At 33.8% G+C, this 11,397-nt stretch overlaps 1 protein-coding gene across 1 annotated transcript; it reads right to left on the bottom strand.

Annotated features, from left to right (window-relative positions):
- Nucleotides 1–2,941: 2,941 nt before the first annotated feature.
- On the bottom strand, nucleotides 2,942–11,102 carry LOC137920063 (uncharacterized). The gene is made up of 5 exons (XM_068763294.1): nucleotides 11,016–11,102; nucleotides 9,085–9,251; nucleotides 7,272–7,465; nucleotides 5,916–6,132; nucleotides 2,942–3,146 (listed from the first exon to the last, which is right to left on the bottom strand). The coding sequence occupies exons 1-5, from the start codon at nucleotides 11,100–11,102 to the stop codon at nucleotides 2,942–2,944; spliced, it is 870 nt and encodes a 289-aa protein (XP_068619395.1).
- Between the last annotated feature and the right edge of the window lie 295 nt (nucleotides 11,103–11,397).

Raw genomic sequence — 11,397 nt, 5'->3', positions numbered from 1 at the left:
TTTGTCAATACCACGTCCCCTTCGCAAATATGTCTAGCCCCACTGTATCTCTTTCATCTGTTTTTTCAAGTCTAGAGCATTTATCATCCAGACAGGTAGTAAACTAAAGTAGACGTCAAAAAGATGTAATCCGTCGTAATTTTAATAAAGAATCTTTGAATTTAAATTTGTGAAATACGTACACATGTGTGTAAATAATAAAAACTTAATAGTGCTTCAGAGAACTTTAAACTCGATACCTATCTGTGCTTTTCATCTTAAGACTTTCTATTCGATTATTGATTTCAAATTTTTACAAATTTTGTAATGGCGGACTTAATGTCTTTAGGCAATCTCTACCAGTCAATCTAACATATTGCAGAGATAATTAGTGGTCACGTGATGAAAGTACATAAAAATGTAATTGGTTATACAAACACATGGTATTTATATAAATACTATAATTATTATAATTACATATATAGTCACACATATACTTATAAAAGAGTATTTTAATATATTTATATATATATATATATAATTACAGATGCTATAGACATAATACGTTATTAGATAGTTATGACCATTCTTCTACCAACAAGTCTGTTATCTTCCTTTTGAATATATACCAGTTTGCTGACTCTCTCATTCTGAGGGGAAGTTTATTTCAAAACAGAATGATTTGAACAAGAAAAGAAGAATGGACGGAGTCAGATTTGTCTGAAGAACAAATTAGTAATAGATTATTTGACAATCTTATCTTTTAGTATGTCTTTTTAACACAGTGAAAACTGTGTACATATATGAGTATGTGGGAGTGTATGCGTGTAATGTATGTATGTGTGTTCTTTCAGTACAGAAACATATGTATATTTATGTGTTTGAGAGAGTTTCTATGTGTGTATAAAGGTCTTACCGCAAACAATCTTGCGATTATAACGCACACATTCACTACTAGTTAAAACAGTATACACGACGTGAAACAATTTATAACACGAAGCCAACAAGAATTTAGACGGTCCTGTGCAAGACAGGGGTGCATTACGCGGGCGTGATTTATTATGTGCACAATCACGAATCTTTTTGTTTAACGTAAACCCTTTAGAAACGAGCTTTTAATGTGATTATATCTCAAGTTCATATTTTAAAATACACCCGCCTTCCAGATGGTCCGACCGTCATAGAACAAGGGTAGTTTTTTTTATTGGATGTCACTCAGGAGACCTTTTTTTGAACCCTATTTTAACAGGGTGTTTTATTTCATAATAATTTTAACAACATATATATATTCTTGATACTCTCTTCTCTCATTCCTCACGATTTCTATTTCTCTATCTTCTTTCATTATCTTACATCAATTTAAAAATATCTAACATTCTCATTTCGTTTATTCACATTCCTTTCACACAACGCTTCTCTTTCTTCGCCATAATCTTTGAAATCATTGTTCATTATTAACCTTTTTATTACATTCATTGCATTTTGCTTTACCTGCCCTAATTTTTAAGTTTTTATTTTTATCTATAACCTCTCTAATAATTTTGTGACATTATTTCAAAATTACACGGCAGCTTTCTCTGTCTCCAATAAGGGAAGCAATAGTGTCACTCTCTATCATTCTCTCCAACTCCACTTCAACTTCAAACCATTCTTTTGCGAATCAACAGCAGGAGTTAATGAAAGCAGAAGTATATCCCATATATGTAGCAATAGACATTAAGGAATTTCTATGTCCAACTTTTTAAATGATCCCTATTGCAAATAAAAACAAATAAATTAAAACATTACCTGTTCTGAGATATTGACTCATACAAAATAATTGCAAATAGGTAAAAAGGCATTAAAGGGGTAATTCCATAGCTAATATGTTTATAATGAACTACAAATTAGTTTTTTTGAAGCTTCTATACATATTTTACTAACCCTGAATATAGTGATCAATCTAAATAGGTCACATCTTCTGGCAGTATACCATCTGCAGGGATATATGATGTTTTGAAAATGCTTCTTGTTACTCTTATCATAAGGTCATTTCTTGTTTCTATTTCTATTTACACATTTACCACTTTAAAGCCTATACACCTATTTCCGATCATCCTGTATTTGGTGGGAAATAGGGCCAAAAATATGGGCAGATGTTGATGTTGTTCTTATTTTTTTAAATCAAATTGAAACAACCCCGCGTATAAAACAAACTTGCGTGTTGTGAATACGCCGTGGTTTTATATCGTCGGTATGGTGAAAAATGGTCACATTAATATTCTTAATTCGTGCTAAATGCTGCGGTCGTGTGGACAAACGGCGTGTCGTTACCAAGCGGCCGGGCCAACGGTCGCGCAGATTAGCGCGGCTCGCAGCCCCTGACTGACTGCATCGCGTGGTCACATTACAATTAACACTATATTTAAAAAAAGAACAGAAAAAAAACTAGACATTTATTTGAATTTATTCGAAGTGTCTAACCATTTTTTTTTAAATTCCAATCATTACAATAAATTAAAAAGCAAAATATGGAATAAATTTCGTTTTATACAATTATTGATTTTTTAATTTAAATTCTATTCGCATGTTCTACATGTTATTAATTTATGGAGAAAACATTTTTTGTTTTAGGTTATTAATGGTATTTTACTTATTAAACATCGGTTTCGATATTTAAAAATAAAAGTCTATGATATAATGCCTCGGCTAAGCGCTGAGGCTGTATAGAAAATCTCTATTACGATGGCCAGATTTTTCCTTCGATATTTCATAATGGCTAAATAAATTCTAGAAATCAACATGTACTCTCCTAGATTGAAGAATCATTTAAATAATAAAATATCCAATATATTGTAAACACTCAAGATGTCTTTGATTTTATCCGATTTATTTTTAAATCGCTTGTGCATCAATGTGGGGAAGACGCCATTTTTTTCGTCAAAGCATCAGCTATTCTCCATGGTTTAAAAAAAAAACATTGTCATGCATAGACACACTGATATAAGGAGTCTTTTAAAGTGGCTGCAGACTCCTCTGTGTTCTTCCTAGCTCTAGCACAGCATATAGAGAACTTCTCGCATGACTGTTCGTTATATCGGCGTGCGTTCGTCAAACTTAGATCCAGTTCGTACCCGAGGGATACGGCCGCCTTCGACAGCTCTTTGAGGGAAGCACTTTGATTTATTCTGAAAGGTGAATTATAATTTACTTTTTTATAAAGTATGAGTATCATTATATATTTTTATACATAGAAAAATACCGTATATATATAAAACGTGATCATATCAAAAATAAATATTATAAAACCACTTAGTTAGAAGATAATTTTTATGATTATTTTATTTTGTACTACTTATTTATTTATTTATATACTTTATTGGAGATAAACAGTAACAAAAGGCAGAAAGCCAATACACATTTAGAAATATAGAAATAAAAAAATAGTTACAGTTGTTAGCTTATAACTATCTCACTAAAAACATTTAATGAAACAAAGTCAAACAATAACAAAACAATGAAAAACATTACTAAACAGGGATCAAAAGTTCAGCGCATTCTTCTGAACACAATAATAATTACGAGTCACAGCAAGCCGTCACGTTCCAATAAGGTTTAAATTGTATTGTGTGTATCCAATAATTTCAAATGAAATTGTCTTTTAAAAGATACGAGAGAACACGAGAATATATCAATATCACTAATGTATGAATAGTGGAGGTCACACACCTGTATAACGGTGCACGTTTACCAATATTTGTCTTAGGCGTTGATAAAAAAGAGGGATCTAGAACGCGTTCTTGCTGCAGCTGCAGGAATTCGAAAGTTTACCTCGAACAATAGTTCTGAACAGTTAACATGGCCAGCACAAATATTTTTAACTGTAGTGGCATCCATTAGAGAACGTCGATCCTTCAATGATTACATTCAATATCTGTTCAACAAATTTTTATAAGAATCCCGAAGGCAATAAATGCATTAGTAGTTCAGAATACGAAGGAATTTTTTTTGTACTGTTTCAATTTTATTTTCGACGACTGCATACGGTGAATTCCAAACGGGGATATATACTCTAAATGAGATCTTACTAGAGATTGATAAAGAAAGATGAAAGTGTCTCTGCGCTTAAAGGATTTTGTTATACGTGTAACAAAACCCAGCATGCGGTAAGATTTATTAATAACTTCGTCAATGTGTCTGTCGAGAGATGAACAAAATAATTAATTAGTTTATTGAGACTTATTTTCGTTTTCAGAATTCATTCTTTCTTTTTCTTTATTTAAAAGTAGCCTATGTTACTCCTTATTCCATGAGCTACTTTCCAGTGTAATTGCAGGTGCAGCCATTTCAAAGTTTGGAATAAACAGACTGACACAAAAATAAAAAAATGTGGTTGTTACATATGCACCGTGTATATATATATACACCTTTTTTACATCATTTATCCATAGTTTGAGAATGACTTTACCGTTTTCATTAATCTTTTTTTAAGTATTCTAGTTCATTGTAAAAGGTTCTTATGGAAAATATTACAAATTCCAGTAAAGCTTGTATTTGCAATGTCGATAAATAAACCTAAACCGTAGTATTAGTTGGCATCAATCTTGGAAATTTATTTTTCACATGGCCAATTGTATGTTTCTATATTGGAATTGCAACAATATAGGCACCTGAAAATAGAACTAATAATGTTGTATACCAAAAATAGTAGTAACATGCATGGTGTCAAAATATTTTTTTTCATATATTAACTTCTAATTTAGAATGCACATACCTAAGACAAGACAACGTTTGTCGAGACAGCTAGCCGAAAAAAATTAAAAATAGTCTATAGAAAAAAGAGAGAGATTAGGACACGAGAAAACTACGTTAAAACAATAGCGGGCATTACTTGGACATCAGTAGAACAAACCTCGTTTTATGACGAGCTCTTGGAAATGCCTATTTTGAAAAGCAGGACAATAATTTAAAAATTGATTCGGTATGGAGAAAAGTCTGGTCGGTGAAGGTGATGACAACTCATTTCAAGAAGACTTTACCTATATTCTCTCCCTACAACGCGATGCCGTGTGCATCGATGAATTGAAGTTACACTTAGAAGTTACATCTCATTATTATTTTTCATTTGACTATGTCGGTAGACGCGGCGTGGATCCCCCCCTCCTTCCCCCGTTCCCAATAAGTGAAGCGACAACATAGTTAAAGTTAGCAAGAACTCGCTGGCTGCGATTAGCACAAAAGTGATCATGCAGTAGAAGTACATCGCACAGTCATGGTGATGATAATAATGTTTCATTTATGAGAAAAATTAAAAAAGAGAGAACAAATTTGGACTTTATTAAAGTAAAATCCAACCTGGTGTCAAGAAAAGTTTTATGAACTTTATTCCGAAAAGAAGTTTTGAATTTAGAATGTTTAAGTGTTAAAGTTTTTTATTCAATCACCTCTTAGTTCACCAATTACCGAGTCGCCACGAAGAGCTTGGGATATTACTCCTATACCTAATTTATTTTTATACTGTCCTTAGAATACCCTTCTGTTAGGCTATATCAATGCGTACAGTACACCGGCCCAAGAGATCTTTATGGTAGATCTTTCCTCCACCGTTCCCGAAAGCAGTAGTCTTTAAGTGCCCCGTGAAACTACGCAGTACCAGACTCTCCAAGCAGGTTATGGAATTATAAGACTCCCTTACGTTACCAAGAACGCTTTAATGATTCAAATTTTGAGGAGCTTGAAATAATATTAATCTTTGACAGTTTCGAGCCGCCGTGTCAATGACATATATATTTTATAAGTATGTACATATATTTATATTTATATATATATATATATATATATATATATACATATATATAATACGCAATAATGACGTCACACTAATAAGTACAAAATATAAAAACCATTCGTGTTCTTATTTTAAAAGAAAAAGTAATTTTTAAAATAGAGACATTTACCTTTCTTTACCTTTTTCAAAGTGTTCCTTATTGTCTGTTTTATTATTCGCCTTCTCGAGAGCCAGCTGCATGTGATTACGGGTAATTGTTATCATTTCTTCAGCGTATTTTCCCATTTTGGTTATGGAGTTTCTTGCTTCTTCGGTACATTTGTATATTTCCGCCACGTGCCTACTAGCTATCGTACGGGCATATCTTCGTTCTTCTTCGCACATGGCTATATAATGGTTTTAACAATCACATGCATTATTTTCGCCACACTTCATTATTAAAACTAGGTATAGTATGCCGTTTGATTTGCCACATTGAAAATATGTTTTATCGTAAATATTAATCGTTATATATATGTATATATAAATATATATATGGGTATATATATATACATATATATATTATATATATAAAGCATGGCGACTTGTATTTGGTACAAATATTTCTTTCGCGAAGCAGAGTTAGAAGCTAAGAACGGATTTAACTAAATTTCACACGCACAAAGGGTTATGTGCAAGTTTATTTTCAAGCTATTGGTCTTAAAGAAAATAAAACACAACCAAAATATTTTTTTGGTATTTTCAAAATACCAAGAATGAAATTCATAAAATAACATCCACAAATTGCGGTGCACTAGAAACTGCCCGGGGTGGACTAGACTTTTATAAACACAATTGATCTTATTTATATTATCTTTATAAACATGCATAATTCGTCGCAGTGCATGATAGAGAAAATGCTATACAAATACGACTTCGTCGTAAATCTTATTTTTGAAATCGATGTGCCAAATCACATGCCCGGTACTATACTTCCACTCTAAATAGCTAATAAATGACAAATGACAATGTGGTTAAAGAAGATGGTAAGAGAAATAGCTTCTGAAAAAGTAAAAAAAATCTATATTGCTATCGATACTGCTGTCCTGCACTTTAGGCATTCGCATGGCTAAATGGGGGTGTCAGCCATTCCGTTCTGTCTGTCCGCTGTCGACATTGGCGACGTTCATCATAGTTTTCCGTACAGCGATTTACTTTGTTACATTAGACCACCTATATTAAGTTGTATTACTGATATTTTTTGATGCAGTTGAAACAAAAACTTTATCTTTTTCACCATTAATTGTAAACGGTTCAAGAAGACAACTTACAGAAACTAGCTATTGCAAGCACTTGAATATTTGAATAACGAATCGTAAAAGTATTAACGACTTAGACCTTACATCCTAACATTGAAAATATTGCAAAGCTAATAATCATCCGGTCCTATTGGTAATCTATGGTGGAAGCCTATGTCCAGCTGTGGACATCATACAACCGAATGATGATGATTAAATATCCAATTATAAAAAATAACACTGCATACCTGGCACAGCGAGTGTATCTGCCAATTTTATCAACTCATCATAAACAATTTGCTTCTTCCTTAACGCTATGTTCACTTCGTCCTTCGACTTCCGGAGTATCTTGTTCGTCATCTGTTGATACGCTGTTTGGATGTTTCTGTGATAGGTGTCCAGGAATGGGCCGATGACTGTGTCAACATAATGGCTGATTTTGCTAAAACAAATGAATATTGAATAGTCACACCAAAAACCGGCAAGCGCGGGGATTCCCGTCCACCAATAAGGTGGTCAGACGAACTTTTTAAGTTCATTGGAAGATACAAGATGCAAGCCGCTTTTAACTGGATTATAATGAAATAGCCATAGATCACGTGAAAAAATCCTAGAGTAGAAAGATATTTGTGAGTCAATAGTAGTCCATCTAATCTGAAGATCAAGCCCTGGTTTGGCTGAATCGGACACTTGCAGACAATTTACAGGCTGAAAGATAGTAAAGAAGAAGTAAAAGAAAGAAGAAATGAAATACAAGAGTATCAACATAAGGAACCGTCACTGAACTACGTACTGCCGTAAAGGTTCACCCGTACCAGAACAGTGATTCAGTATGGAATTAAGTTATTTGTATCTTAATGAAATGTAGAATTTGATAATAAAATAGAAAAAAATAAATAAGGAAATATTAATGCAATTGTAATCTATACATGGTCACTTCCGACGGGTCCCATAAGTCACAAGGTCAACTTAGAGAGCAATGGAGATGGCTATGTCCGGAGTTTCGCTGCGATATTGAATCAGAAATGGGATAGCTAGAAGAATTACTAGTCTGAAGTTCCAGTGGGTGGAGCACATCGCTCATGCAACCGATGACTGTTAGGGCTGAAGGTTGCGACTAAGAGACAATAGACGCGGGAAATGGCTATGCCCGGAGTTTCGCTGCGAGATTGAATGAGAAATGAAGTAGCTTTAAGAATTGCTAGTCTGAGAAGGCCGTGAATGGAGCACATCGCTCATGTAACCGACTGTCGTTAGGGCTGAAAGTCGCGACTAAGAGCCAGTAGACGCGGCGTGGTTAGACACCTCACAAGGTGCACCAACAACATAGTTTAGACCGCAGTATGTCGCTGGACTGCGCAAGATATCATGGCGAACTTTGAAAGAGAAGGCTGAAAAAGAAGAAGAAGGAGAATGCATGAATGCCAATACAATAGAATTGCTAAAGTTTTATCTTAGCACTAATGGGTTTCAAAACAGTAGTATTAAAAGCTAAAAAAGTTCTCTCGATATGTTGATTTTAGCCACGTATCAATTTATGGTTTGACGTATTTAATGGAATCCTAGGTAAGAAAAGATCCAATATTTAGCCACTTCCGCACATTCACCCAGAACACCAGAGTCTGTTTTGTGTTTGGCATTAATCGGTGTAACATAACTCCTGAAGATGCCCCGTGGAGGAGTGAAACACGTGTTGAGTGATTTATCGGTAATAGTTGTGTAATTCACATTGTTTGCCGCATGCGCATTTATTAGCGGGCTGGCTTTGTTGCACGACTACGACTGCAGTGCGGAAGTGGCTAAATATTGGTCCTTTTCTTACTTATGATTTGACGGTTTAAGATTCCAACGCATGTTGATCTAGTATCGAGGGACTGTGCAAAAAGAGAAAAAAAACCTTCTATTGGAACTTTGGCACCCAGTCTCCTTATATACGATCCATTTAAAACCCTAACTGAGACTCCAGAAGGTATACTCAAGCTTTATATACCAATAAACCTAAAAATATCAATGACACAGAGAAAAATCTTTTGTAGTAATAGTAATAAAGTGTAGTTAAACCTGTTACTAATACTTAAACTATATCTTCTCGTATCCCTAATCGGAGACAGGTCACCCCATGCCGCTTTTACTTTCGCAATGTGATGGTCCATTTCCACAGGCAGGTGTTGCCATGGCGGAATTTCAAAGCACAGACCACCGTCGAGACGCAAGTGGAAACTGCGATCCTTAAAACGAGAAACATTATAAACATAAAACTCCAGTTTATTATTTAAAAAGTATAATCTAAGTGCACTAAATATATAAACACACATATTTTAAGTAATATGCGTTGAAAAAGAATTTTAGGTCAATAATTTTATATTTTATGAAAGATCTATATTATTTTTATTATTATTTTATTTTAGACAACAAGCACTTGCGTAAAACAATTCCTTAAGTAAGCTTTCCACTAATCATACAGATTATATAATCAAAAGAAGTTCTTGAGTATAGGCAGTGCACCGTACATCGTGGCGATATTTTGAGGAGTTTGGTCAGTTGGCGTCTATCAGCTATGGTGATGATAATAATAGTGAAATTCTTCGCTGTAACACCGTGCTACTTAATTTCATCACATAACACCTCCAGGTCTTTTTTTAAGAATTTTGGTACCCTGCAATTGGGGTTGTTCATATTATGTTTGACATTTGAATCTTGTTAACATATATAATGGGCGAGTTCCTTAACCTATGAAGTATTAGTTAGGCTGTATATGCTGTACTTTGACAAATATATTTTAAATAAGCAACGAAAGGAATGGCGGCTTGTATAGGCCCTCACTAAATGGACAGACGACATAGTTAAAGTTGCGAGAGTTCGTTAGATGCCGACAGCGCAGGACCAGTCATCGTGGCGATCTTTAGAGGAAGCCTATATCTTGCAGTGGGCGTCCATCGGCTGAAAGAGAAAGAAAAAGAAAGAAGGAAAAGAACAACACCGTAGTAGATGTCCTCCAGACTATCGGGTCTCTTCTTTCAAATAACTTTTAAACGACCTGCAAGTGAAACTATTTCAGCTTCCGCCATTCCTTTATGGACATTTTGTTTTATTTCAATAAATGTTTCTGGAGAGTTACAGAAATCTTTGCTTTTAAGATGTCCCCATAAAAAGGAGAGTTTAGACTTAGGTGGTCACTCAATTTCACTCCTTTTTGATACGACTTTTCTTACACACATTTCTCGTACAACCTTCATGCTGGCATAGTATGACAAGTGGCCACGTTTACTCTACTGGGATAAAAACATGGGATTGTACTTATTAAGTTCTTTAAGCTATATTGCATCGACTTCGAGTGCCGGTCTGGCGTTAAAATCGAGGAGGAGTCAATAGCCTCCCTGATAAGCGAAAAAGACACCTAACAGTCATTTATTACCCTCTGCAGAAAAATCGTAAAAATGCTATAGAAAGAAATAAAACGTAAATATTGCAAATACATAGATAATGAAGACAAAATAAGAGCAAAAAAACATTACTGTGATATGAAATAATTATAGAATTTAAGTAATAAAAATGTGATATAAAACAACAATGTAATTATGAAAATGTAAAAAGAAAAGAGGAATGAATGAAAGGTGATACAGAGCAAAAGGAAAAGACAGCAGAATTGTGGCATGAAAGAATAGACCGAAAGACAATGTGAAGTATGAAAGAAGAGAAAGTAAATAATAAAAAATTATGTGAATAATTAAATTTGCCCGTAAAGTCCCTGTCCCACAAAAGATAGGGGTACGAGAGGCCCCCAATAGCGGGAGCCATCTTTAAAAAAAAAAGTTATATTGCAAGAAATATTTTAAAAGAACTAAAGTAAATTTTGTTATGAACCACTCTTTATAATAGTATAGAGTTTCGTATGAAATTAAACAAATTCCTATTGATATTTTCTTTCCTATAAACAATAGATAGGCATTCGTTACCATAAATTAAAAATCCAATTAAACAATCGATCTCACCCTGCAACTGAACGATGAAGTAGAAGTCTTAATAAAAATTAAATTTATAACTAATATTACACTGATGAAGTTCGTATGTTCCAACATATCGAGACTGAACACGAGAAACGAAATACGTCGCGGAGAAATATTTAAAGATATTAAACGAAAAATAACAATTACCCGCTTCGTTCGAGCATAGCAGTATTTCTGATTAAGTGGAGCCTTTTGAAAAGTTCCTTTTACTTGTGTTCGTTCTTTTCATTGATGTATATAAGGTTGTATTCTGTAAATTATTGTAAGGTTGGCTTTAAAAATTTCACAAAATGGATTCTTATATAATAATTGTTTTCTTAACTTTTTTATTATATTTTTTATGTGATAGGCCTACCAAACATCTAAC

Source organism: Battus philenor, unplaced genomic scaffold (assembly GCF_028537555.1).
Source record: "Battus philenor isolate CCGP_79_NKW_IND1 unplaced genomic scaffold, ilBatPhil1.0.hap1 SCAF_17, whole genome shotgun sequence".
Lineage (NCBI taxonomy): Eukaryota > Metazoa > Arthropoda > Insecta > Lepidoptera > Papilionidae > Battus > Battus philenor.
Note: the sequence above shows the minus strand (reverse complement) of the source record. Positions and strands in the feature narration are given on the sequence as shown.

Bases quoted from the DNA above. Each gene is read 5' to 3' on its own strand.
- LOC137920063 (XM_068763294.1), bottom strand. From the start codon at position 11,102: ATGTTGGAACATACGAACTTCATCAGTGTAATATTAGTTATAAATTTA. The intron at 7,466-9,084 runs GTTTAACTACAC...CATTTGTTTTAG, and splicing joins AGTTTAAGTATTAGTAACAG to CAAAATCAGCCATTATGTTG. The intron at 3,147-5,915 runs GTAAATGTCTCT...TTCACCTTTCAG, and splicing joins TTTGAAAAAGGTAAAGAAAG to AATAAATCAAAGTGCTTCCC.